This window comes from Leptonychotes weddellii, chromosome 15, assembly GCF_054177405.1.
Source record: "Leptonychotes weddellii isolate Sample4059 chromosome 15, ASM5417740v2, whole genome shotgun sequence".
NCBI lineage: Eukaryota > Metazoa > Chordata > Mammalia > Carnivora > Phocidae > Leptonychotes > Leptonychotes weddellii.
Genome location: NC_138383.1, coordinates 23362144 through 23389189, shown reverse-complemented (window position 1 = coordinate 23389189; position 27046 = coordinate 23362144). Strand labels below are relative to the sequence as shown.

The 27046-nt window shown below is 45.2% G+C and overlaps 1 protein-coding gene across 2 annotated transcripts in view; it reads left to right on the top strand.

The window, feature by feature from the left end:
* The first annotated feature begins 18029 nt into the window (after nt 1-18029).
* Nucleotides 18030-27046, top strand: part of SPAG9 (sperm associated antigen 9) — a 137778-nt gene continuing 128761 nt past the window's right edge. Inside the window, exon 1 of one of the 2 annotated variants that reach the window (XM_081805223.1) lies at nt 18030-18531. In XM_081805223.1, coding sequence (XP_081661349.1) covers nt 18229-18531 — 303 coding nt within the window. In that variant the 5' untranslated portion in view covers nt 18030-18228. The remainder of the gene's footprint in view (nt 18532-27046) is intronic. The other variant, XM_081805221.1, reaches the window with a different exon arrangement.

Below are 27046 nucleotides of genomic sequence, written 5' to 3'. Positions count from 1 at the left end.
TAGCCGTTCTATGAACCACCTTCTTCTTTCGGCGAGCAGTTCCTTTCCCACCAATGCGCACTTGTGCTTGCAGTTTGGCGAGTTTCTCCTGGTTCATGATAGTTTCTTTCATCTTGTTGGAGCGGAAATGGGCGTGAGGTAAATACTATTATTGTCCTCAGGTTTTAGGTGGGGAAACTGCAGCTCACGGAGGGTGGGTGACTTGCCCAAAGTCAGCCAGCCAGAAGAAGTAGAACCATTTAAAGCCAGTCCATGCAGGGCCAGAGCTTTGGCTCTAAATTTCGTGTGTGCTTCTTCACCATGTGGAAGCCTTTATTCCTGAGTCTCACTTTCGCGAGGTATCACTGTGAGGTGCGAAGAAATCATCAGTCGAAACCTACAAGCCAGCTAAGCCTAACACTGTGCAAAGAATAGAACTGATTCAGGTCATGACTGTCTTGCTATTAATGATTTAAGGAATCACAACAACTAATGCATTAATGCCCACGTGTGAGAAACAGAAAGGCATCTTGGGATGCAGGGCAAAGAGAGGCCATTCATAATACTAATCAGGAATGAGTCTCGAGGGAATCTTCACTGCCCGTAATCAAGAATGAAGTATGAACCTCCCACTTTTGACTCCAGAGTCAAACTACAAATCAAACAGCAGGATCATTTGGTGAAGGTAATTGCCTGTGTTTCGCAAAAAAAAAAAAAACAAAACTGCACACAGGTCGCTCCTCTGTCTCTGGCTCAGCGATATGCATAAGGAAACTACCTCGTCAATCTTCTGAGTGAGACCCTGATCCTCAAGGGAGGCGGGGAGGAGAAGAGATTTTGGGGGAAACCTGCAAAATTTGCTCATCGGGGAAGGAAGTCGTAAGAGACTCCTCACATAGTCTGGTGCAGCAGCTATACGAGGTGGGCCTGATTCTAATTCCTATTTTACAGATGGGGAAAATGAAGGCCCAGGAAGGTTAAAGAGTTTAGCCAAGACCACAAAACTAGTAAATGGCCGAGGCCGGCTGTCACTCCGTGTCACTCTTGCTCCAGAGTTCACGTGCTTAACTACCACACTATGCCACAGAATATCTTGTCCTCAGGAATTATACCCTTCCCCAGCCCAATGAGACCCCAAGGATCGCAAGGCAACCCAAATGAGATCAGTCATCTTTTTTCTTTCTATTCAACAGTACTGCCTTCCTCTGACATTCTTAAGTTTTCTGCTCTTGACTATGAGAGCGATGACTCTAATACCTTTGATTTTTTTTCTCCTTAAGCTCCTCAATCGCATTTATTTTTACATTCTCTTACAACCCTCCTCTTGTTTCCACTTTCTAAACTTAGATAAAATAAAGCCTTTCGCAAAGACACGGGCTCTTTGCCTGTAACAGTCTCTCCGCTTGACTTGACCCTAGTCTAGTCTTTCAGACGAAAACTCTCTGGGGGAAGGATTATGTGGCTGAAGAGATGCACCGTTCAGAGCAGTGATTTCACATTCATCTCCCTCTTGCTTTCTTGTGGTTTGACTCTCCAGGAGTCATGGGCCTGGTGTCTTTTGTCTTCACTGATGATGATTATGATATTGGACTGGTTCAGTTTGTCTCCCCAGGCTCTCCAGATTGGGGCTGAATATCACAGAATCTGTAATTTCTGTAATACTATGATTGTATAGCCTTGTGTATTAGTCGGGATGGGCTAGGTTGTGCTAGGGCAAAAAGCCAATCACAGGTCTCAGTGGTTTAATGCCTTAGTCCATCGGACCTGTGTAAGAGAAAAACGCAATGGACTGGGTGACTTATAAACAATAAGCATTTATTTCTCACAGTTCTGGAGAGGGGGAAGTCTAAGATCATGATGCCGCCAGATTCCACATCAGCAGATTTCGGGTAAGTTCGGTTTTGCTCAGTGCAGTGAACTGAATGCTTACATTGGGTCTGATGAGAAGCCCCTTCTTCATGGACAGCAATGTTCTCACCACAACCTCATGTGGTAGGAGGTTTTACTAGAAGGGCACTGTTGGGGAGCTAGAATTTCTGTCCCCTTCAAAAGTCCTTTGAAGGCTGGACCAAGAATGAAATTGACATGTGACAGATTAACAGGAGAAAATCAAATTTAATTTCATGCCTATGGGGAATCTGCACAGACATGGAAATTCCAAAGACAGTCAGGCAAAATGAGGTATATATGTCAGCCTGAGCTAAGGAGAAGGGGGGAGGGGTCTGGAACTTGGAAGGGAAGGAATACAATTCGTAGAGCAATAAGAAACAGAGCAGATGTTTGGGAATTAGATGTTTGCCCTACAGATGAGTCACTCAGATAAAACTTATCCCAGCTAATAATCATTGTTCTGGGAAAGACCCCCAATTTTAGAATCTTTTTTTTTTTTTTTTTAGATTCTTCTATGTAGTTAAGGGAGAGGCAAAAAGTTTCTCTTGAGCCCACAGGGTCTCAATTGACTTCAGCTCAGAAAAATATTCATGCTAAATAGTCCACGTAGGGGGCGCCTGGGTGGCTCAGTCGTTAAGCGTCCACCTTTGACTCAGGTCATGATCCCAGGGTCCTGGGATCGAGCCCCGCATCGGGCTCCCTGCTCCACGGGAAGCCTGCTTCTCCCTCTCCCACTCCCCCTGCTTGTATTCCCTCTCTCGCTGTGTCTCTCTCTGTCAAATAAATAAATAAAATCTTAAAAAAAAAAAAAAAGTCCACGTAGGGGTGGCCTGCCCTTGACCCCCACAGCACTAATCCCATTCATAAGGGCTCCACCCTCACACCTAATCACCTCCCAAAGGCTCCACCTCCTAACACCGTCGCCTGGGAGTTAGGATTTCACTATATGAATTTTGCTTTTTTTTTTTTTTTAAACATTTTATTTATTGGGCTGCCTGGGTGGTTCAGTTGTTAAGCGTCTGCCTTTGGCTTGGGTCATGATCCCAGGGTCCTGGGATCGAACCCCACATCAGGCTCCCTGCTCAGCGGGAAGCCTGCTTCTCCCTCTCCCACTCCCCCTGCTTGTGTTCCCTCTCTCTCTGTGTCTCTCTGTCAAATAAATAAATAAAATCTTTAAAAAAAAAATAAAGATTTTATTTATTTGTCAGAGAGAGAGAGAGCGAGCGTGAGCGCGCACGAGTATTGGGTGAGCGGTAGGCAGAGGGAGAAGCAGGCTCCCCCCTGAGCAGGGATCCTGACATGGGACTCGATCCCAGGACCCTGGCATCATGACCTGAGCTGAAGGCAGACGCTTAACCAACTGAGCCACCCAGGCGTCCCTGAATTTTGCTTTTTTTTGTTTTCTTTCTTAAAGATTTTATTTTTAAGTAATCTCTATGTCCCCCGTGGGTCTCAAACTTACAACCCTGAGATCAAGAGTCGCATGCTCTACTGACTAAGGCAGCCAGGCGCCCCTCACTATATGAATTTTGGAGGAAACACGAACATTGAGTCCATTGCACGGAACAAAACCAAACTTAACCAAGATCTGCTGCAGGGCCAGCACCTCTGCAGTTAGGTGCCCCCTTCCAGTGATTCTGGGAGCCTGTTTTTTCCCCAATCTGTCATCTCAATACAAAACCTCTATGATGCTGCACTACAGGGCAGAGAAAGCTGGGGGTGGAGGGGGGGTCCCACAGTAGCTCTTTTTTTTTTTTTAAAGATTTTATTTATTTATTTGAGACAGAGAGAATGAGAGACAGAGAGCATGAGAGGGGGGAGGGTCAGAGGGAGAAGCTGACTCCCTGCTGAGCAGGGAGCCCGATGCGGGACTCGATCCCGGGACTCCAGGATCATGACCTGAGCCGAAGGCAGTCGCTTAACCAACTGAGCCTCCCAGGGGCCCAAAATCTTATTATTTTTTAAAGATTTTATTTATTTATTTCACAGAGAGAGAGAGAACGCGAGAGAGGGAACACAGCAAGGGCAGAGGGAGAAGCAGACTCCCCGCCGAGCAGGGAGCCCGATGTGGGACTCGATCCAGGGACTCCAGGATCATGACCTGAGCCGAAGGCAGTCGCTTAACCAACTGAGCCACCCAGGCGCCCCCCACAGTAGCTCTTAAATGGTTGGTTTGGCCTGGATGTCACTGCTCCTTTGAGTCCATGGACCAGAACTAGTGGACTGGCCTTGCATAACTCCAAGGGAGCTGGGAAATAAGGAGGACCTCAAGGCATTCTGTGAGCAGGAAATGTCTTTGCCTTCTCGTTCCTGCATCATATGCTGCCATCCTGTCTCTTCCTTTCCCAGTCCGGTCCCAGCTGCCAGCCTGTACCTTGGACTTTAACCTTCTACCTCCAAATCCGCAAATTATAGTTTAATCCAGTGCTTGTTCTTTGGAGTATTTTATCTCCTACCAGATGACCCTGCCTTTTCCCTGGCATGCCTCATGGTTGGAATGTTGTCTCCCTCATCCCCCAGTCTCGTTTTGCATCTAGTCATTTTCCAGGAGCTACCCAGCAGAGAGTGGTCTGGAAAGACCCCCTAAACTTCCTGCAGTTAAAATTGAAGTTATTAAGCCCAAGAGACATTCTTTCTCTGGAGTGGAGTAAAGAAAGGGAGACCGGGGAAACACTGAAAGGATCAAAGCAGGGTGAACAAATTCTCTGGAAGCCAGGTTCAGGAGCCCCCCCTGGTTCACAAACTCCCTAGGACAGTTTAATACAGATCAGATAAAAAGGCCTCTGGGAAAGGGCACCAGTACTCTCTGGAAGAAACGGGTCTCCCTCTTCTGCAGTTCACTCACTTTCTGATCAGAATGAGTGTTAGTATGGGGCCCCTAGCTGGCTCAGTTGGTGGAGTGTGTGACTCTTGATCTTGGGGTTGTGGATTCGAGCCCCACATTGGTTGTAGAGATTACTTAAAAATAGATAAACTTTAAAAAATACACACACACACACACATATACATATATATATATATATATTTTTAAAGATTTTATTTATTTTTTAGAGAGCGAGCGAGAGAGAAACAGCATGAGAGGGGAGAGGGTCAGAGGGAGAAGCAGGCTCCCCGCTGAGCCGGGAGCCCGATGTGGGACTCGATCCCAGGATCCTGGGATCATGACCTGAGCCGAAGGCAGACGCTTAACCATCTGAGCCACCCAGGCGCCCCTATACATATATATTTTAAAGTAAATTCTATCCCCAATGTGGGGCTTGAACTCACGACCCCGAGATCAAGAGTTGCATGCTCTATAGACTGAGCCAGCCAGGTACCCCAAAATTAAAAAACCCTAAAAAAAAAAAAAAAAAAAGGAAGAGCATACAGCACTTGATCTTGGTGTCATGAATTCGAGCCCCACGTTGGGGGTAGATATTACTTAAATAAATAAACTTAAAAAAAATGAACATTAGTGTCTTGCTTTTGCTTTTTATTAAACACACTAGAAAGGCAGTATTTAAGGAAATTTAAAAGAAAGAAGAATTTATCCTACCAATCCAATAGTTATTCTTGTTTGCATACTTCTTTCTAGTCGTAGGGGAGGAAAAAAAACATCTTTTCTCTGCCCATTTTGTGTTCTCAAGCTGGGAACGTATAAATTAGACTGTCCAAAGGCAGATTAACCAGGGGTGCCTGGCTGGCTCAGTAGGTGGGGCGTACACCTCTTGATCTCAGGGCTGAAATTTCGAGCCCCAGACTGGGTGTAGTGGTTACTTAAAAATAAAATCTTAAAAAAAAAAAAAAAAGGCAGATTAACCAAAGAAAAACAAATAAAACTTTATGACCATGTGCATGGCACATGTATATATGGGAGAACCCAGGGATGAACAGCCTCAAAAGAGTGAGTTTAGAATTTGGGCTCATCTATCATCTAAGGCTAAACAAAAGAAAAGGGGTCTGGGGCTTCTGGGCAGGGAAGGCAAACTACGGGAAGGTGACCAGGAAGAGTATGGTAAACATGTGTTGTTTAGGAAGGTTTGTTATGCAGATTTAAGTGGGTACCTTCTCCAAAAATAAGAGTTGTCAAGAGCCCTCCTCTTTCTGGTTTAAGAAGGAGGGAGACACGTTTTACAAATGGAAATTTCTTTTATAAATGTAAGTTTCCTTTACAAAAGGAAACCTTGCACCTGTATTTGACCTTTTCCTGAGTCTACCAGTTCTGTTTTGTTTTTTTAAGATTTTATTTATTTATTTGACAGAGAGAGACACAAGCGAGAGAGGGGAACACAAGCAGAGGGAGTGGGAGAGGGAGGAGCAGGCTTCCCGCTGAGCAGGGAGCCGGATGCGGGGCTCGATCCTAAGACCCTGGGATCATGACCTGAGTCAAAGGTGGACGCTTAACGACTGAGCCACCCAGGCACCCCACTGAGTCTACCAGTTCTTAACAGCCTTTAGCTCAAAAAAATCCATATGCCCAAGAGGCGTTTTTTGGGGGAGTGGCATATTCTGATATCTTTCATAGCCTTTATATGTTTATGATTTTTTTTAAAAGATTTATTTATTTATTTGAGGGACGTCTGTGTGGCTCCGTTGGTTAAGCGTCTGCCTTCGGCTCAGGTCACGATCCCAGAGTCCTGGGATCCGGCCCAGCATCAGGCTCCCTGCTCCGTGGGAAGCCTGCTTCTCCCTCTCCCACTCCCCCTGCTTGTGTTCCCTCTCTCGCTGTGTCTCTCTCTGTCAAATAAATAAATAAAATCTTTAAAAAAAAAAAAGAAAGAAAGAAAGAAAGAGTGACTCCTAGTAAGAAGAGAAGCCCAAAGGAGATAGAGCTGGGCTTGGCACCTCGCTAATAATTTGACAGGAATTAATAATGTAGCTTATCTTATGTGCCAGCCACTATTCAAAGTGCTATATGTGTCTTATCTCACTGAATCGTCACAACAACCCTAGGAGATGGGTACTCTTATTCTCAACCTCATTTTACAGAAGAGAAAACTATGGAACAAGAGACTAACTTGTCTAAGGCAGAACAGCTACTAAGTGGCAGAAGCATAATTCAGACCCCAGGAGCTAATTCCAGACCCCTTGTACACTCTCGGTCACTGGTGTTTATTGCTTTGTGCTTGGCCAAGATTTTGAATTTTAACATTTTTACAAAGCCGTAAAGAATATATGCCTCTGATGGGGCGCCTGGGTGGCTCAGTCAGTTAAGCGTCTGCCTTCAGCTTGGGTCATGGTCCCAGGGTCCTGGGATCGAGCCCCGCATCCAGCTCCCTACTCGCCGGGAAGCCTGCTTCTCTCTCTCCCACTGCCACTCCCACTCCCCTTGCTTGTGTTCCTACTCTCGCTGCCTCTCTGTCAAATAAATAAATAAAATCTTTAAAAAAAAAAAAGAATATATGCCTCTGAGTCTTGATTTCTGCCAATTTGATAGGAAGCAAAATGTTATTCCCTTATATGCAACATTTATGTAACAGTAGAATGGGACATAGGCCAGAATATGTCCTCTTCTTCTGGACTTACCATCTTATATCAAATATGCATTATTTGACTTCTGACTTCAGAATTTGAAAAAAATGGAGGCCGAATAGGGCATTGAGCTGAGTCCAGTGTTCTAGATACGAGCTTCACTGCAGCCAGAGGGTGACTGTGGGTGATTCCTCAGTTGTAAAAGGAGGGAATTGGATTCCACTGCTCGCTAAGGGACCTCCTACTGCTCAGATCTCTCACGTCCAAAGGAATCAGTCTCTGCGGGGAGTTCCCAGCACGGAGGCAGAAGGCAAATATCTATTTTGAAAGAGGTCGACTCTCTGGTGCCCCTTGAGTCACACAGATCAAATTGAAATGAACAGATGAGTTCCCTGCTTCTCACATGTGAGGCTGTCGCTTGGCAAAGGTTACTATGCTTAGGGGTTTGACCGGTTCTGTTGCTCCCACTAAAAATAGGCTGCCGGCGTGAGGGTGAGTCATTTTCATACATGAGGATGTGGAGGAAAAAAGTGACAAAGGTCACAGAGGCCCCGTGTGGGATGATTTCCCTTCTGATCAGATACCACACCTTGTTCCCAACCAGCCCCTCTTCTTCTGTTTTATTTTAGATAAGCCGTAGACCTTAAATAGAAAACTGATTCAACAGTACTTGATTGTGTTTTAGTTTGTTCATATCCTGTTCTCTGTTTGTGGATTGGCCTTGTCCTTATTGCTGGATTTTTGTACTTTTTCTGTGGGAACAGACATTGATGGTAATGACCACAGTTTGCACGGTGATTACATATGCATACATGCATAGTTGCTATTGAATAGTCAGCCGCGGCCCTAGCGATGTGGCAACGTGTGGACGAGTTCCCAGCTTTCTCTAGAGGGAGTAAAGTCTTATCAGGACAGGCTCCATCCCAGGCAAAATTGCAAAGTAATGTTGTCTTGCTTTCTATTTCATTTTTGAGGATTTTTCTGTTTCATTTCTAGGATCTTCATTCTTCACCCCCTATCCCTGTGGCCAGTGCCCTCATTCGGCTTTCTAATCAAAGCTGCTCTCTCTTTTTTTAAAGTAGGCTCCACACCCAACGTGGGATTTGAACTCACAAGCTGAGATCAAGAGTCGCCCGCTCCACTGACTGGTGCCAGCCAGATGCCCTGAAGCTTCTCACTCGTTAGGCCATAGTCTCATTGGCTATAATATGGGAGGAAAGTTGGGGGAGAAAGACACTAATGTTCTTTCTTTTTTTTTTTTAGAGAGAGGAGTAGGGGAGCAGAAGGAGAGAGAATCTGAAGCAGACTCCCCGCTGGGCAAGGGGCTTGATCTCACGACCCTGAGATCATGACCTGAGCAGACACCAAAAATCAGACGCTCACATGACTGAGCCATCCAGCCACCTCACTAACATTCTTTCTTAACCTAACTTCTTTTTCCAAATCTGCCTTCCTAAGAAGCAGTGACATAAACTCCAAAATTAGCTCAGGCTTCTTTCCCTTCTCCAATAAAATTCCCATTCCCTCAGGGTTGCTGATTTCATCTAGCTATTTGGTAGAAAATAGTTGATTAAACAAAATATAAAGGGTGAGGGGGTGCCTGGCTGGCTCAATCAGTAGAGCGTGGGACTCCTGATCTTGGGATTGTGAGTTCAAGCCTCATGTTGGGTACAGAGATTACTTAAAAAATAAAAAATAAAAAATCCTAAAAATTAAAAAAATATATAAAGGGTGAAATTGGACCATGGGTTTCATAAAATGATTCATCCTACCAGTATCGTCCACAAATAAATCTTAACTACATTCATAAATTAATGACTTCGAATGGTTTGTCCAGCTATTATCTTTCTTTGTGATCCAGTCCAGAAGCTCCTCAAACCAAAAGTGTTCAAAGTGAACTTATTTTATTTTAAAGATTTATTTACTTATTTTAGAGAGAGACAGAGAGCACAAGCAGGAGGGGCAGAGAAAGAGGGGGAGAGAATCTCAAGCAGACTCTGCACTGAGCGCAGAGCCTGATCTTACCACCCTGAGGGACCTGAGCTGAAACCAAGAGTTGGGCGCTTAATGACTGTGCCACCTAGGTACCCCCTAACTTATTTTATTTTATTATTTTTTAAAAGATTTTATTTATTTGACAGAGAGAGAGGGGTCACAAGCAGGGGAACAGTAGAGGGAGAAGCAAGCTTTCCACTGAGTAGGGAGCCCGATGTGGGGCTTGATCCTAGGATCCTGGGATCATGACCTGAGCCGAAGGCAGATGCTTAACCGACTGAGCCACCCAGGCGTCCCTTATTTTATTTTAAAAAGCAACCTTCCTTCCTGAATTAGCTCTCTTGATTGGTGGTACCACCATTTACGCATTTGCCCAAGCCAGAAACCTGTGAGTCCCTTTCTGTCACCCTCTAAATCTAGCAAGTTCTGTCCATTGGCTCTTTCAAATATTTCTCACACCCATAACCATGGCCATTACCTTAAGTAACATGGGGATGGGGAGGCAGGGAGGGAGATTGGACAGATGCCGATGGAATGCTAAGGGAAAGATCTTTAAAATCAGCTGAAGCATAAACACCAAGACATTAACCTGGCAAACAAGACAAAATTCTTGCCCCTTACTCACAGTATTCTGCCCCCCTCTTTGCCCCGCCCCCACCATTTCAGCATATTAGTGGCCTCACCTGCAGGGCACCCAAGATGGAGAGAAAATCAGTGATCACTGATAAGATTTATTTATTTATTTTATTTATTTTTCAAAGATTTTGTTTATTCATTTGAGACACAGAGATAGAGAGAGAGCATGAGCAGGGAGAGAGGCAGAGGGAGAAGCAGGCTCCCCAGTGAGCCAGGAGCCCGATGTGGGGCTCAATCCCAGGACCCTGGGATCATGACCTGAGCCGAAGGCAGACGCTTAACCATCTGAGCCACCCAGGTGCCCCGATCACTGATAAGATTTAACCAGGAGTTGAAGTCGAGATGGAGAAAGAACAATGGGAAAAGGCCTCACTTATTTTTTTTTTTTTTTAAGATTTTATTTATTTATTTGAGAGAGAGAGAATGAGAGACAGAGAGCATGAGAGGGAGGAGGGTCAGAGGGAGAAGCAGACTCCCCGCCGAGCAGGGAGCCTGATGCGGGACTCGATCCCGGGACTCCAGGATCATGACCTGAGCCGAAGGCAGTTGCTTAACCAACTGAGCCACCCAGGCGCCCCAAGGCCTCACTTATTCAGACTGGAAGATTGGTAGGATGGGGGAAAGGAGAACAGGTATGAAGAACATAAAACGATCAGATGTTCATCCTTATTTTTGGAAGTCCATGCTTTGTTTCAGAGAGTAAGAGGGGTGTTGGATAAATGTACCACTGAGGACTCTACCCTCCTCTCATCTGGGGCTCAGGAAGATGCTGTCCCGAAGACCACCCATACCAAGGAACAGGTACATCAAGTCGTCTGTGCTGTGGGGTTAGGCCCTGGGAGGCCCAGAGGCTTCGCTTTGCCAGCCTAGCCTGTGGACTTGGTGGCAGAAGTGGATGGTAGGCAGCAGGTGGCTCTGAGGTGAGGGCTGCAGGGAAGTCTGCCATCAGAGCCAGACTTTTCACATAACATCAGAGTCGAAGGAGGCCAAATGAGACAGGGAGCAATACACGGGGGATGGGGAGCAGGGCATGAGCTGCAGTAGCTCAAAACTTTAACTTTGAAGGTCAGCTGAATATCCAGAGACCAGGCACACAAGAATATCACTCGCTTGAGACCAGCAAGAGGCCAGAAGATCCAAAGATCCCATTCACCTTTATCCACCTCCAACAAGAGGCTAAAGACACACTTTGCCCTCTTACTCTAAGTATTCTTAAGGGGAGGGTCAGGAGGGGGTAGCCAAAAGACTCAGTATTTTTTTTTTAAGATGTTTTATTTATTTATTTATTTATTTATTTATTTATTTATTTATTTATTTATTTGAGAGGGAGAGCACAGAGGGAGAGGAAGAAGCAGACTCTGTGCTGAGCAGAGGTCATGACCCGAGCCCAAGGCAGGTGCTTAACAGCTTAACCGACTGAGCCACCCAGGCACCCCAGGACTCAGTATTCTTATTCAAGAGAGACCACACAAGCATGTGAGCTAAAGGATCTGTTTCAAAAATCCTTTTAGACCAAGCTTTCCTTTGAACTAGGTCTGTTCTTTGAGTGTGGTCTCAGAAAGTAGACCAGATTTGGTTTAGACAAAACAAATAAATCATTTTTCTCTGCTTATCTGAATCGGAGAGTTAACCTCTAAGCCAAGCATCTGCTGAGATTATGTTCCCCTTGGCAAAATCCTTCAGGACACCTTTGCCTAAATAACCTCCAGACATAAATATTCTTTTCTCTTTGCCATCACTGTACCTTGTATGTATGTAGATTTCACTAGCACATGGTTTATGCCTCCCAGGCCTGCCTCCCTTACTAAATTGCTCATCTTGAGGGCAAGTACTATGCCTGATCTATGTTAATCTTGGCCTAGAACCTCCACCTTGGGCCTAGCACAGGACCCAGCACTTCCTAGGCAACAAGTGTTGGCTGAATTGCACTAATTTCTTAAAGATGGTGGATTTCAGGAGTGATGTTTTGGATCATTGGGATCTTCCCCCAAAATCATATACACAAATGAACTGGCATTTAGAAGAAATAGACAGTTTCTTCTCACCTCCATTCCTTTCCCAGCATGACTGTTAATAAGTGTGTCAAAATTAATTTCTAAACTAGAATGAATTTGCAATGCTATCCCCAATGAAATCTATTTAAAGACTTTTGGAAATGGGCTTTGGGTTTGTGTGACGTTTCCTGAAATTTTAATCTATGTCTTTCTCATCTATTTACTTAAGAGACTCAAGTGAGGGAGTGGGGGTGGCGTGGGGGACCAAAATTCAGGTTTCTTGCTGGCAAGTCTCACTGGGTGCTTACTTACTCCAGAGAAAAGAAGTCCCCTTGTATGTACTTGACTCCTCTCCCCAGGGACAATGAAGACTTCCTGGATCACCCTATAGACAGTCAAATGTTAACCATGTGATATCTGGAAGGTAGGATTCTATGGGTGATTTTAATTTTCTTCTCTGTCTTTAGCAAATATTCTATAGTGAGTCTGCATTTGTCTGTAATCAGGGGAAAAATCCAACCTGCTCTTTTAAAGCTATACCTTTTGGTACGCCTGGGTGGCTCAGTCGGTTAAGCGTCTGCCTTCAACTCAGGTCATAATTCCAGGGTCCTGGGATCGAGCCTTGCGTCGGGCTCCCTGCTCAGCAGGGAGTCTGCTTCTCCCCCTGCCCCACTTCCCCTCGTGCTCTCTCACTCTCTGACAAATAAATAAAATCTTAAAAAAATAGAAAAATATATTTTTTATTCCCAGAGTGAACTTCAGCTCTATGTGTAAAAAGTATACTGAGGTAGGTGATGAGCCTCTTCTTTCACTTAACCCAAGTCAGAAGGAAGTGGAGAAAAAATAGACATGAATACAAATATGACCAATATTCCTTGGACCCATTAAAAACTTGCTTCAGCCATATATCCTGCCTCCTCGTTTTATTTTTATTTAAATATTTATTCATGAGAGAGAGAGGGAGAGAGCGAGGAAGAGAGAGAGAGAGCATAAGCAGGGGGAGGGGCAGAGGGATAGGGAGAAGCAGGCATTTCAGTGATCAGGGAGCCCTAACGCGGGGCTCCATCCCAGGACCCTGGGATCATGACCCAAGCTGAAGACAGACGCTTAACCAACTGAGCCACCCAGTTGCCCCTATTTTTTATTTTTTTTAAAGTAAGCTCTAGGCCCAAAGTGGGGCTCAAATTCAGGACCCTGAGATCAAGAGTTGGATGCTCCACAGACTGAGCCAGCCAAGTGCCCCAGCTTCCTCATTTTAGAGGTAATTTCTGCTAGTCCAAAGTTCCAAGTGGGGGGTGTTCAAGGGAATAGCACTTGCCTAGAGACCTTCCTGGAACTAGAACCTGGACAGATTTATCCATCTTATCCTGACACCTTAAAAAGCTTTCAAAGGAAAAACTGAGGGCTGAGAAAAGTCCTCTGGAACTTTTCAAGAACCCTGAATTCCACAGCTAGACTGTCTCACCACGGACTTTCTGGTTTTTGATCTAGTTTGTGATTACTTGTCATTTCACACTGCCATAGGTGGAGGGCCTTGAGAGCTGGGAGCCCTCTTTTCTCTTCTTCTTTCAGCGACCCTCTCTCCACCTATGGGAAAATACAGTGTGAAAGCAGAGAAATTGATTCACATAGAAATAACCATAAAAGTTCCAGACGGCTAGACAAACAACAGGACTAGTAATTTCAGTCTTCCAGTGATTATAGTCATTGTGATTCGGAAGAAACACCTCCCTTCCTGCCTCCATCAACTCCTCCCCTCTGCTACCCCCATTAGTGTCCTCACTATTTTTGTAAGGCCAATAATCTCTTAAAATGGAATTTCCTTCCTTTTAGGAATCAAGAATAAACATTTACTCTAAAGTGCACAACATGACCTGTTTTCCTGAATGACTCTTAGTCTTTAACAATAATCTCAGCCCTAGACGGTGCTGGAAATTTATCCAGGTGGTTGAGTACAGGAGGTAGGATTACTCTCTCCGAAATTAGGAGTTGACTAATGGGACTAAATCTCAAGGCCCTCTCTCCTGTCTTTCACTCCAACCTACAAACAAGAATCATAGGGTTTGGGCACCTGGGTGGCTCAGTCGTTAAGGGTCTGCCTTTGGCTCAGGTCATGATCCCAGGGTCCTGCTCAGCGGGAAGTCTGCTTCTCCCTCTCCCACTCCGCCTGCTTGTGTTCCCTCGCTCGCTGTGTCTCTCTCTGTCAAATAAATAAATAAAATCTTAAAAAAAAAAAGAATCATAGGGTTTTATTTTATGTTATGTTATTATTATTTCTCCCCCTCCCCAAGAATCATAGGATTTTAGAATTGCAAGAGGGGCGCCTGGGTGGCTCAGTTGGTTGAGCGTCCGACTCTTGATTTCAGCTCAGGTTTTGATCTCAGGGTTGTGAGTTCAAGCCCCATATTGGGTTCCATGCGGGGCATGTAGCCTACTTAAGTTAAAAAAAAAATAGAGGGGCATATCTGGGTGGCTGAGTTGGTTAAGCATCTGCCTTCAGCTGGGGTCATGATCCCAGGGTCCTGGGATCCAGACCTGCTTCGGACACCCTGCTCAGCCGGGAGCCTGCTTCTCCCTCTCCTGCCCACCCGCCCCCCCCAGCCCATGTGCACTCTCTCTCTCTCTCTCTCAAATAAGTAAATAAAATCTTTAACAAAATAGAATTGCAAGAAATTTTTACAGATTCTGTAACATACCTCTTTCATTTTACAGATGAAGAAGCTGAGGCTCATAGATCCTTATTGCAGTGAATGGCACCCAGTAGGTGCACAGTAACTATTTGCTTTTCTTGTTTCTGGCATCAGCTGTTCAAGAGGACAAGTTCATACTAGAACTACAAGGTTCTCAAATTATTTTATTTTATTTTTTTAAAGATTTTAGTTATTTGACAGAGAGAGACACAGCAAGAGAGGGAACACAAGCAGGGGGAGTGGGAGAGGGAGAAGCAGGCTTCCCACAGAGCAGGGAGCCCGATGCGGGGCTCGATCCCAGGACCCTGGGATCATGACCTGAGCCGAAGGCAGACACTTAACGACTGAGCCACCCAGGCGCCCCGGTTCTCAATTTAAAAGCCATTTTCTTTCCACTCTATCACGTGGTTGTATGCTTCTATTGAGTTTACTATAAAGCATTGTAACCATAAATTTTTATTTAATAGCTTTATTGAAATGTAATTCACATACCACAAAATTCAACTTTTTAAAGCATACAATTCAATGGCCTTTAAAGATTTTTTAATTTATTATTTGAGAAAGAGAGAGAGTGTGTGAGTGAGCAGGAGCAGGGTGGAGGGGCAGAGGGAGAGGGAGAAGCCAACTCCCTGCTGAGCAGGGAGCCCCACGCAGGGCTCAATCCCAGGACCCCAGGATCATGACCTGAGCCACCCAGGGAACCCCTCAATGGCTTTTAGTATATTCAGAGTCATGTATCTATCAACAAATCAATTTTAGAACATTTTCATTACCCCCAAAAGAAACCTCATACTCATTAGCATCACTCATTTTCCCTCATTACCCCATCCAGCTCAAGGCAATCACTGATCTTTTTTTTTTTTAAATATTTATTTGAGGGACGCCTGGGTGGCTCAGTTGGTTGAGCATCTGCCTTCGGCTCGGGTCATGATCCCAGGGTCCTGGGATCGAGTCCCACATCGGGCTCCCTGCTCTGCGGGGAGCCTGCTTCTCCCTCTGCCTCTGTCTCTCTCTCTCTGTCTCTCATGAATAAATAAATAAAATCTTTAAAAAAAAAATAAAGATTTATTTGAGCGGGGAGGGGCAAAAGGAGAGGGAGAGAACCTCAAGCAGACTCCCCAATGAGCACAGAGCTGAACCCAGGGATCAATCCCACCACCAGGAGATCATGACTTGAGCCAAAATCAAGAGTCAGATGCTTAACTGACTGAGCCACCCAGGCGCCCCAGACACTGTTCTTTCATATGTGGTCCTTTGCCACTGGTTTCTTTTACTTAGCATAATATTTTCAAGGTCCATCTATATTGTAGCATGTACTTCATTTCTTTTTATTGTTGAATGATAAATATTCCAAGATATGCATACACCATATTTTATTCATCTATTCAACATCTGATGGATATTTGTCTGGATTTTATTTTAAACAATTAAATATTACCTCTGAGAGCTAGCAGAAGCTTAAAATCAAGACATAAATATATATTTCATATCTTTCTATATTGAATTTATACCTAAAGAGGCATACTTATTATGAAGTCTTTATTATAATCGCATACCTAAAATATCAACATTTTTCCCCTTAATTTTTTTCTTTTCCTTCTTAAAAGTAATCTCTGGGGGGCGCCTAGGTCTGCCTTTGGCTCAGGTCATGATCCCAGAGTCCTGGGATGGAGTCCGGCATCCAGCTCGCTTCTCCCTCTGCCTGCCGCTCCCCCTGCTTGTGCTCTCTCTCTCTCTCTCTGACAAATAAATAAAATCTTAAAGGAAAAAAAAAAAAGTAATCTCTGTACCCAACATGGGGCTGGAACTCAGGAACCAGAGATCAAGAGCCTCATGCTCTACTGACTGAACCAGCCAAGCACCCCTCCCTTCAATTTTTTGATGTGTATGATAATATTGTGGAAAGACAAAATAAAGCCTTGCCCTAGGTTTTCCTGCTCCTCTGACTCCCAGGAAAAGAGAGACATATCTATCTATCTATCTACCTGACAGCCCTCAGGAAGAGAAGAAAGAAAAGAGTCTAGAGCAAGTCTTGACCCAGACATATACACAAACAATGTAAGGGTGGGTATGGAGTGAGGTGAGAAAGAGGGACAGTACAGACCGCTGTGAGTCTTAGTGTTTTCAGTTTTGTCCTTCCGAGTTTATAGGTTGGCCTATGTCCAATATCCATACTGTTTTGGTGGGTCCAGAGTGGAAGACTTTGAAAGACTAATTCACACTCAGTAGAAAGAACTCGAACTCGTTTACAAAAGGAGTCGAGGGTATTTGATCCTGGGAGTGGCCTATTCCCTCACTAAACCTTCGTTTATCCAAGTCCTGCCTCCTCTTCCTTCTTAGAAGAGACCGGCCTCAATACGCCTGAGTCACCTGCCTCCAAGAGAGGCGATTTTGGGGAGTGTCTCCCGCCCCATTTATAGAGGTTAAAGGAGAAGACTGGAAAGCCATCCTCGACTCAGCCCGCCTGAGGCTTGGGTGTTGTGTCATTCCCCACACGTGATGCTCTCCCAGGCGGCGGAGACCTCGCGTATCATGGGACTTACTCACCCCAGAGACTCCACCCCTTTTCTCCTGTACTCCTCAACCCCTCACTTCCCCGCTTCGCCCCTTTTCAAGACGAGAGGAAAGTAGGGTGGCTGGAGCCCGGAAATGCCACCCTCCCAAGTTGGACGGGAGAAGCACAGAAACTCAGTGTTTGGGAAAGTGCAAGATGTGGCTTTAGTTTTATCCTTCTCCAGAATGCTTTACACTTCCTGTTTTAGGCTATCCTTGCTCTCGTTATCCCCAAAAAGTTCTATCGAGACCACCTTATAACTTAGGGAGACCTCGTCTTAGTTAAGGTGCTTTCCCTCTCCCTCTGTTTCCTAGTTTTCTCGGAGCCCGAGATTCTTAATCTGAACTGGTTTGAGCCCCAGATCAGCCTCCTTCGCTTTCTGGCCGCGTGACCTTGAGTGAACTACAACTTTTCTGGGCCTACTTTCCTTGTTCGTGAAACGGAGGCCAAACGTCTACCACACCACGCCTGTCGCAAGAACAAATGAGAAAACCCTTTGTGAGCCGAAAAAGGCAAGAGAAATGTTAGCTATGTTAATTCTGGACGGAGAGTCCCTCTTCCAGAACCCCTCCCTTTCCTTTGGGACCCGCCCTGCAAATCCCGCAGGGTGCTGACAGTTCTCGCCATCCTCCTCCAGCAGTCTTTCCCATTGGCGAAGGGGTCGGCCGCGCGGCGCGGAGTGTTGACGCCACGGCGCCCCCTCCGCCCGCGCACGGTGACGCATGGCCCCGCCCCCGGCCGCGCCTGGCCTCCCGCGGGGCCCCGCCCATCGGGCCGACGCGGCGCGGATCCCGCCCCGCGGGTGACGTGTGGCGCGCGCGGCCCGGCCGCCCCGGCAGTTGGTGCAGCGGCCGTTGGGCTGAGTGCGCTCACCCCACCCCTCCCCTCCTCGGGCCCGGACCCGCCACCCGGCCGGGCGCAGCCCCAACCCCAGCCCCAGCCCAGCCCCAGCCCCAGCCGGGCCCGTCCCGTGCGGGCCCGTGCCGCCCCCTCAGCCGGCGACGCCCCGGGCCGCCCGCCGGCCCGCCCGCCCGCCACCATGGAGCTGGAGGACGGTGTGGTGTACCAGGAGGAGCCCGGCGGCTCTGGGGCCGTGATGTCGGAGCGGGTGTCTGGCCTGGCCGGCTCCATTTACCGCGAGTTCGAGCGGCTTATCGGGCGCTACGACGAGGAGGTGGTCAAGGAGCTGATGCCGCTGGTGGTGGCCGTGCTGGAGAACCTGGACTCGGTGTTCGCGCAGGACCAGGAGCACCAGGTGGAGCTGGAGCTGCTGCGGGACGACAACGAGCAGCTCATCACCCAGTACGAGCGGGAGAAGGCGCTGCGCAAGCACGCCGAGGAGGTGAGGGCCGGCCGGCGGCGAGGGCGGGGGCCGGGCCCGAGGGCGGGCCGGGGGCCGGGGGTCGCGGCCCGGCCCGGGAAGGGCGCGCCGGGCCTCCCGGGGCGGGCCTGAGGCCGAAGCCCCCCGGACCCACCCGGCGGTCGCGAGGTCCCTGGGACCCCCGGCCGGCGTCGGAAGCCGAGGCAGGCTAGTGAGTGTCCAGGAGAAGGGAGGGAGATGAGGAGGCAAGGCCCGGGGAGGAAGCCGCAGCTTGGCCTGAGGGCACCTGAGGTTGGCTGAGGGTGGGGATTTTAGGGTGGCCGGTAGCCTGTGGTAGTTTAGGGAAGTTTCCGACCACCGTAAGATAGTCAGATGGCGGTTCAAACTTTTACGATGGTGTGTGTGTGGGGGGGGGCATTTAAACACTTCTGTCCTGGATATGTAACTTCCGCTGGTTCCAGTACCTTTCCAGGGGGTTGCTGCTTTGGGAAGTTAGAGATCTCCCTCTTTCGGTCAGTTTCTTCTTGACGTCTTAACCCTGTTAAGAAAGAGGTCTTATTTTATGTTTTTTGTGTCTTGGTTGACACTTTGTCAACACTTAGATGTTGTATAGCAACGCTCTGTAAATAGAGCGTACAATTTTATTTTATTGATATGTCACACTAAAGCGTTCCTCCGTGTCAGGTGGTCACCTTGGACAGTTCCCTTTAAAAACCCTCTTTATTTTTAAAGAGGACTGGGGGCGGGGCGGGTTGAGGAGGTGTAGGTGACATTTGGCAACCTTTTTCAGACTGCAGTTTACAGGTGCCCTTAACCCTAGCATCTCGGCAGTGACCTCGGTGCCCTCATCTCGGGTCTGTGAACCTTTTGGAGCTCTGGAGTGCAAGTGATAGGTCCTGGACTTCTTGAGACAGTCAAGGATTTAAGCTTTCAGGCTGTGTTGGCATTATTTTTGTGGAACTTATTAGTGCAGGTGAAGTGTTCATCTTTGTTTTCTGAGCATCTAGCACACCTAGCTAAGTACATGGTGATTAAAGGAAGCTAAATTACAAACTATTGAACCAACGACATATTCTCTTTGAAAAATGCTTGAAAAAAGATATTAGGATGTGAGATTTGTTTAGCAGCTCATTTCCTAACCCTAAATAGTACCCCCATTTAAACTTTGTTTTGTCACAGATACCTTTTGTACCAGGTCACATAATTCTTTTTATTCTCTTTTTTAAGCTTGACTATAGTAATGATTTTTAGTTCTGATTTTGTGATCCATGTGTCTCAAAGGAATGGCATTGCATTTGCCAAAGAAGGTTGACTTTATTTCAAGAATATTTCCAAGTATATAGGGAGGGAGGGATTGAAAAAAAACTCTAAAGATGGGATCGCAATTTCCAGTAGCTTATTAGCACTGTTTATAGGACAGAGGTCATGTACTACTTCTGAGCTGGTATGCTGTGTCTTCATCCTCATACAGGCCCGGGTCATACGTGCCAAAAAAAATACCTGCTACAGGTTGCAGACACAGAAAATAAAACTGACTGGGGTGCCTGGGTGGCTCAGTCGTTAAGCGTCTGCCTTTGACTCAGGTCATGATCCCAGGTCATGATCTCCCTCTCCCACTCCCCCTGCTTGTGTTCCCTCTCTCACTGTGTCTCTCTCTTGTCAAATAAATAAATAAAATCTTTTTTTTTTTTTTTTTTAAAGATTTTATTTATTTATTTGAGAGAGAGAATGAGAGAGAGCACATGAGAGGGGGGAGGGTCAGAGGGAGAAGCAGACTCCCTGCCGAGCAGGGAGTCCGATGCGGGACTCGATCCAGGGACTCCAGGATCATGACCTGAGCCGAAGGCAGTCGCTTAACCAACTGAGCCACCCAGGCGCCCAATAAATAAAATCTTAAAAAAAAAAAAAAAAAAAAGGAAACTGACTGCTAGGCACCAGATTGTATATTAATTTCTTAAGTATATAACTTTTTAAATGACTTTTTTTGTTATTTATACTTTTTCAAATATGTCTGTAAATTCTGTATAATGAAGTCTTTTTTTTTTTTTTAAAGATTTTATTTATTTATTTGACAGAGAGACACAGCGTGAGAGGGAACACAAGCAGGGGGAGTGGGAAAGGGAGAAGCAGCCTTCCCGCGGAGCAGGGAGCCCGACGCGGGGCTCGATCCCAGGACCCTGGGATCACGCCCGAGCCGAAGGCAGACGCTCAACGACTGAGCCACCCAGGCGCCCCTATAATGAAGTCTTTGCGCAGAGCCATGACCTGAGAATAGAGAACGTTGATGAAATGCTAGATGAGCCAATTCCCAGACCACAAACATAAAACTACCTTGTTACCACGTTTCATGTAAGATGATAAATCAAGTTTTATGCAGTCTCCAGAAATTCAGTCTTTCTTAGGCCAATATGCACAAGTGAATTCTGTGTTTAATTTTCTGGGAGTGCTCCAGTTGTGGCCTTTAATACAGAGCCTAAGAGTCTGCTAGTATAGCAAAAGTGCCTCAGGGTATTTACAACAAAAGTACTTGAAAGCCTAGAAATTGCCCATCACCAGAAAGTGTAAAGTAAATTCTGAGCACCTTTGTGGAAGTTTAGCAGGATATATAAATGGTGTGAAAGTTTTAGGGGGTGTGAAGTGCTATAATCTCTTGCTTACAGGAGTTCTAAAGAAATTTCATCTTTATTCTAATGATATCACTTAACTTGAATATTTTGCCTTTTTGTTTGCTTTTATTTGAATTTTTGTGTGTGTTAGTCTGCTATTTTTATGAGTCTTTAAAAACAACCTAAAGGAAGGCTGATTTTATTATTTATTACTTTTATTTTTTATTTTTTTAAAGATTTTATTTATTTATCTGAGAATGAGAGAGAGAACACGAGAGGAGAGAGGGTCAGAAGCAGAAGCAGACTCCCTGATGAGCAGGGAGCCCGATGCGGGACTCGATCCTGGGACTCCAGGATCATGACCTGAGCCGAAGGCAGTCGCTTAACCAACTGAGCCACCCAAGTGCCCCTATTTATTACTTTTAAAAAAATATTTTATTTATTTATTTGACAGAGAGAGAGAGAGCGAGAGCAGGAACACAAGCGGGGGGAGCAGCAGAGGGAGAGGGAGAAGCAGGCTTTCCGCCGAGCAGGGAACCCGATGCCGGGCTCCATCCCAGGACCCTGGAATCATGACCTGGGCCCAAGGCAGACGCCTAACGACTGAGCCACCCAGGTGCCCTGGAAGGCTGATTATAGATAGATTATGATCAGTTTCGGGGAGTATGCTCAGTAAGGAGTCTGCTTCTCCTTCTCACTCTCCCTCTGTGCTCTCCCTCTCTCAAATAAATAAATAAAATTAAAAAAAAAACTTTAACATAAAAAACGATTATGATCATTTTCAAATGCTAATCAAGAAATGCTAATCAAGAAATCTATCACCCAGTTGCTTGCTACTCTCCCCTTTGGGCTCCCTGCTCAAGCCATTTATCTTTCCATTCCTTACCTAAGTCTTTCTTTTTTTTTTTTGAAGATTTTTATTTATTTATTTGACAGAGAGAGAGACAGCGAGAGAGGGAATACAAGCAGGGGGCGTGGGAGAGGGAGAAGCAGGCTTCCCGCTGAGCAGGGAGCCCGATGCGGGGCTCGATCCTAGGACCCTGGGAGCATGACCTGAGCCCAAGGCAGATGCCCAACAACTGAGCCACCCAGGTGCCCCTCCTTAACTAAGTCTTGTGTGGTGCCTTTGCCCATGCAGTTCCCTTGGCCTAGAATGCTTTCCCCTCAGAGCTTCACCCTGGTTAGCTTCTCACTTTTGGCTCAGCTTAAATTTCACTTCTTCCGCTAGACTTTACCTGTCTACGCGATCCAGACTAAGCCCTATGAATCCATGAATAATTTATTTGTAAGTCAGTGTTTCTTTTTCCTCCAAGATTTTATTCAAATTCAAATTAGTTAACATGTAGTGTAGTATTAGTTTTAGGAGAGTGGTTTTTTTTTCTAAGATTTTATTTGTAGGCAATCTCTATACCCAATGTGGGCTTGAACTCACAACCCTGAGATCAAGAGTTGCATGTTCTACTGACTGAGCCAGCCAGGCACCCCTCAGTGATTTTTTTTTTTCCAATCAGTGATTTTTAAAAACAAACGTCTGTCTATACAGTGATCTGGAGAGAGATGTTATTCTTGGGAAGAACATGTTAGTGTTTTTGTTTTTGTTTGTGCCAGTGGACGTGATTATTTATTTATCTATTTATTTATTTAAAAGATTTTATTTATTTCTTTGACAGAGAGAGACGCAGCGAGAGAGGGAACACAAGCAGGGGGAGTGGGAGAGGGAGAAGCAGCAGGCCTCCCGCCGAGCAGGGAGCCTGATGTGGGGCTCAATCCCCAGGACCCTGAAATCATGACCCGAGACGACTGAGCCACCCAGGCACCCCTGGATGTGATTATTAAAAACAAAAACAAAAACAAAAAACAAACCCACAACTTTCCTGATAAATAGGCAAATGAGTTTAAGAACCCTTTTCTTAGGAATTTAGTTCCAAGTGATTCTGGGGCTTTGTTTCTTATCACCATTATTTTCAAAGTGAGAGTTATTTAGCATGATTCAATGGAGGGAGATTTCACTTAAAAATGAAGCTGCACCCTCTTCATCTTCCTTTTCTTCCCACCTTGCACTACAGAAGCATATCTGTCAAATAAATAAAATCTTAAAAAAAAGATTTGTGGGCAGGAAAGCAGGCTTTGATAGTCAGTGTTATTTATTAATGTTATAGTTCTCATTCATAAAAATATTAAAATTTTTTTTAAAGATTTTATTTATTTGTCAGAGAGAGAGAGTGCACAAGCAGGGGGAGCAGCAGGGAGAGGGAGAGCAGACTCCCTGCTGAGCAGGGAGCCTGATGCTGGACTCCATTCTAGGACCCTGGGATCATGACCTGAGCCGAAGGCAACCGCTTAACTGAGCCACCCAGGCGTCCCCATAAAAAATATTTTAATCAAAACTGTGGATGAAGTTAATTTTAATTTGTTTGCAAGGTAATTTACAATGACAGTTAAGTTCATCTTTTCAATAAACACTTAAAAAGGAAAATTTGATGTCTTTTCACTGAGTTTTGTGACTTTTTATCAAGAGGAGTGAAGAGTAATTTTGCATACTTAAAACTTAAATTTGTTGATGGTGGCTGTTGAAGACTTAGGGAGCTGAAAAACTGAAATTCCAAGTCTGCCACATCATGAAGTTTATTTTGTGTTTTTAGCACAGCTGTTATTTAAATTATCATTATGATGGTTCTTCAGGCTTCTCTCCTTAACTCTGTCAACTCTAGTGTCTTTAGGAGTTTAACTTCGCTGTTTTATTTCACTAGAGCAGAGCGGTAGGCGGGGTGGTGACGTGACAGCACAGAAGAACAGGTGTCGTCCGTGGGGTATTAACATTTGACATCTTACATGTTTGAATAGACCTGATACTGGTTTTCAAGCCCTTTTATTTATTTTTTATATTTTAAAGATTTTATTTATTTGACAGAGACACAGCGAGAGAGGGAACACAAGCAGGGGGAGTGGGAGAGGGAGAAGCAGGCTTCCCGCCGAGCAGGGAGCCCGATGCGGGGCTCGATCCCAGGACCCTGGGACCATGACCTGAGCCGAAGGCAGACGCTTAACGACTGAGCCACCCAGGTTCCCCAGTTTTCAACTCCTTTTAAAAGGGAAGTCCCTCTGTGGTACCTGTTCAGTGGTTTTTGAAACCAGTATCTTGTGGTATCTTCAGTGAGCTAAAGATTTTTGGTCCAAGAATTGACTCAGGTGCTGACTTAATTTCTCTATTGGTTCAGTTAGAGTAAGTAAGGGTCAGCAGGTTTTTGGAACGTTATGGTAACATCTTAATTCAAACCTGTTTTATTTTTATTTTTTTTTAAGATTTATTTAAGTAATCTCTGTACCTAAGGTGGGGCTCAAACTCAGGACCCTGAAATCTAATTACATGCTCTTCTGACTGAGTCAGCCCAGCACTCCTGAAACCTGTTTTAGAATGCTCAAAAAACATTTATTGTTTCATTGATCTCTCTATTATCTAAATTATTATGTACATAAAACTGATCTATTTAAAACATACTTTTTATACACATAAAAATACATATTTTCACATTTAAAAAATACCGTTGTTGGGGCACATGGCTGGCTCATTCGTTAGAACATGTGGCTCTCTGGGGCACCTGGGTGGCTCAGTCGTTAAAGCATCTGCCTTCAGCTCAGGTCATGATTCCGGTGTCCTGGGATGGAGCCCTACATCGGGCTCCCTGCTCCGCGGGAAGCCTGCTTCTCCCTCTCCCACTCCCCCTGCTTGTGTTCCTGCTCTCGCTGTGTCTCTGTCAAATAAATAAATAAAATCTTAAAAAGAAAAAAAAAGAACATGTGGCTCTTGATCTCAGAGTTGTGAGTTCAAGCCCCATTTTCGGCACAGAGTTTACTTAAAAAAATGTTTTTTTTCTTGGTGAACCATTTGACTAAGCTTCATACTGCCCCTCCTGGTCAGTCCCTACTTCGAGACCCTTTCTGAAATGAACAATCTATTTGTTCTCTGGGGGTGTGTGTGTATGTGGTGGGGGTGATGGGGTTGTTTCCTTTTGAAATGGCAATCAGTTAACCATTGATTAGCTCTTAAGACAGATCTTATCCTTTCTTTACCTTCAGAGATTTCTGAATGTAAGTATGTAAGTAAAATGCCATTATGTGTCCTGCCTACTATGACATTCACTTTTTTACTTGGTTAAGATCACAAAAGAGGGGGTGCCTGGCTGACTCAGAAGAGCACGTGACTTTTGATCTGGCGGTTGTGAGTTCGAGCCCCACGTTGGGTGTAGATATTACTGAAAAAACAAAACAAAAGCTTTAAAATCACAAAAGAGAATATAAAAATGGTGAGGTACCTAGCTGGATCAGGTAGGTACCTCTAATCAGAGGATGGATTAGGAGACTAAGAACCACGCACTATATTACTGTAGTATGTGCCGTAGCTCATTGATCCAAGAATTTTGTGCCTGAGTCTGGTTCCTGTTTCTTGGACTCCTTACCTTACCTTTTACTACACACTGCATACCTAAATCATATGGAACCTTTGATTCCCAGGAGAGCTAGTATTAGAATTTAGCCAAATATGTGTTCTGTTCTGTTGACTGTGTTAATGGCTGAGTTATTTTAAAAATACTTTTTTGCTGTACTCAGCACGCATAATGAATACAACTCTTACCTAAATAAATTACTATTAGATTGAGATAAAATATATCAACATAGACCCAGTTTAATAATATATGTAATGTGTGGGGCGCCTGGGTGGCTCAGTCATTAAACATCTGCCTTCAGTTCGGGTCATGGTCACGGGGTCCTGGGATCGAGCCCCGCATTGGGCTCCCTGCTCAGCGGGAAGCCTGCTTTTCCCTCTCCCACTCCCCCTTGCTTGTGTTCCCTCTGTCACTGTTTCACCCTCTGTCAAAAAATAAAATCTTAAAAAAATATATACATATGTAATGTGTATTCAAAAAACTGATATTTAAAAATACATGTGTGTTGGGCGGCTGGTGGCTCAGTTAATCAGCAACTCTCGATTTCAGCTCAGGTAATGATCTCAGGGTCATGAAATCAAGCCCCAGGGAGGGCTCCATGCTCAGCATGGAGTCTGCTTGAGATTCTCTCTCTTCCTCTCCCTCTGTCTCTCTCCTCCCTCACTCTCTCTATCTCTCTAAAATAAATAACTAAAAATCTTTTTTTGTGTTTTTTTTTTTTAGATTTTATTTATTTATTTGAGACAGAGAGAATGAGAGAGACAGAGAGCACATGAGAGGGGGGAGGGTCAGAGGGAGAAGCAGGCTCCCTGCCGAGCAGGGAGCCTGATGCGGGACTCGATCCCGGGACTCCAGGATCATGACCTGAGCCGAAGGCAGTCGCTTAACCAACTGAGCCACCCAGGCGCCCTAAATAACTAAAAATCTTAAAAAAATATGTGTGTAATTCTATACATTTTGAAATTGTAGCCAGTGATATTTATTATTTATTTAAAAGATTTTATTTATTTATTTGACAGAGATACACAGAGAGAGAGGGAACACAAGCAGGGGGAGAGGGAGAGGGAGAAGCAGGCTTCCCATGGAGCAGGGAGCCCAATGTGGGGCTTGATCCCAGGACCCTGGGATTATGACCTGAGCCGAAGGCGGACACTTAATAGCTGAGCCGGCCAGGGGCCCCTGGTTCCTTTTCAATGCTTCTTTTGTATAAGGTGTATAAGCAAATACATATAAATATATATACATGTTATATATGTGCATATTAACAGTAAACAAAACAAAAACACCGAGTTGTAGGCTCGGGGAATAATAACTACAAACAAAACAGACAAGGAAGGTAGCCTGTGCTTTTTTTGAGTTTATGTTGTAATAAAGAATAAACAAGCCAGATACTATAATCATAGATTGTGACAGATGCCACTCAGGGAATTATTTATTCATTTATTTGAGAGAGAGAGAGGGAGAGAGAGAGAGAGAGAGCACGCA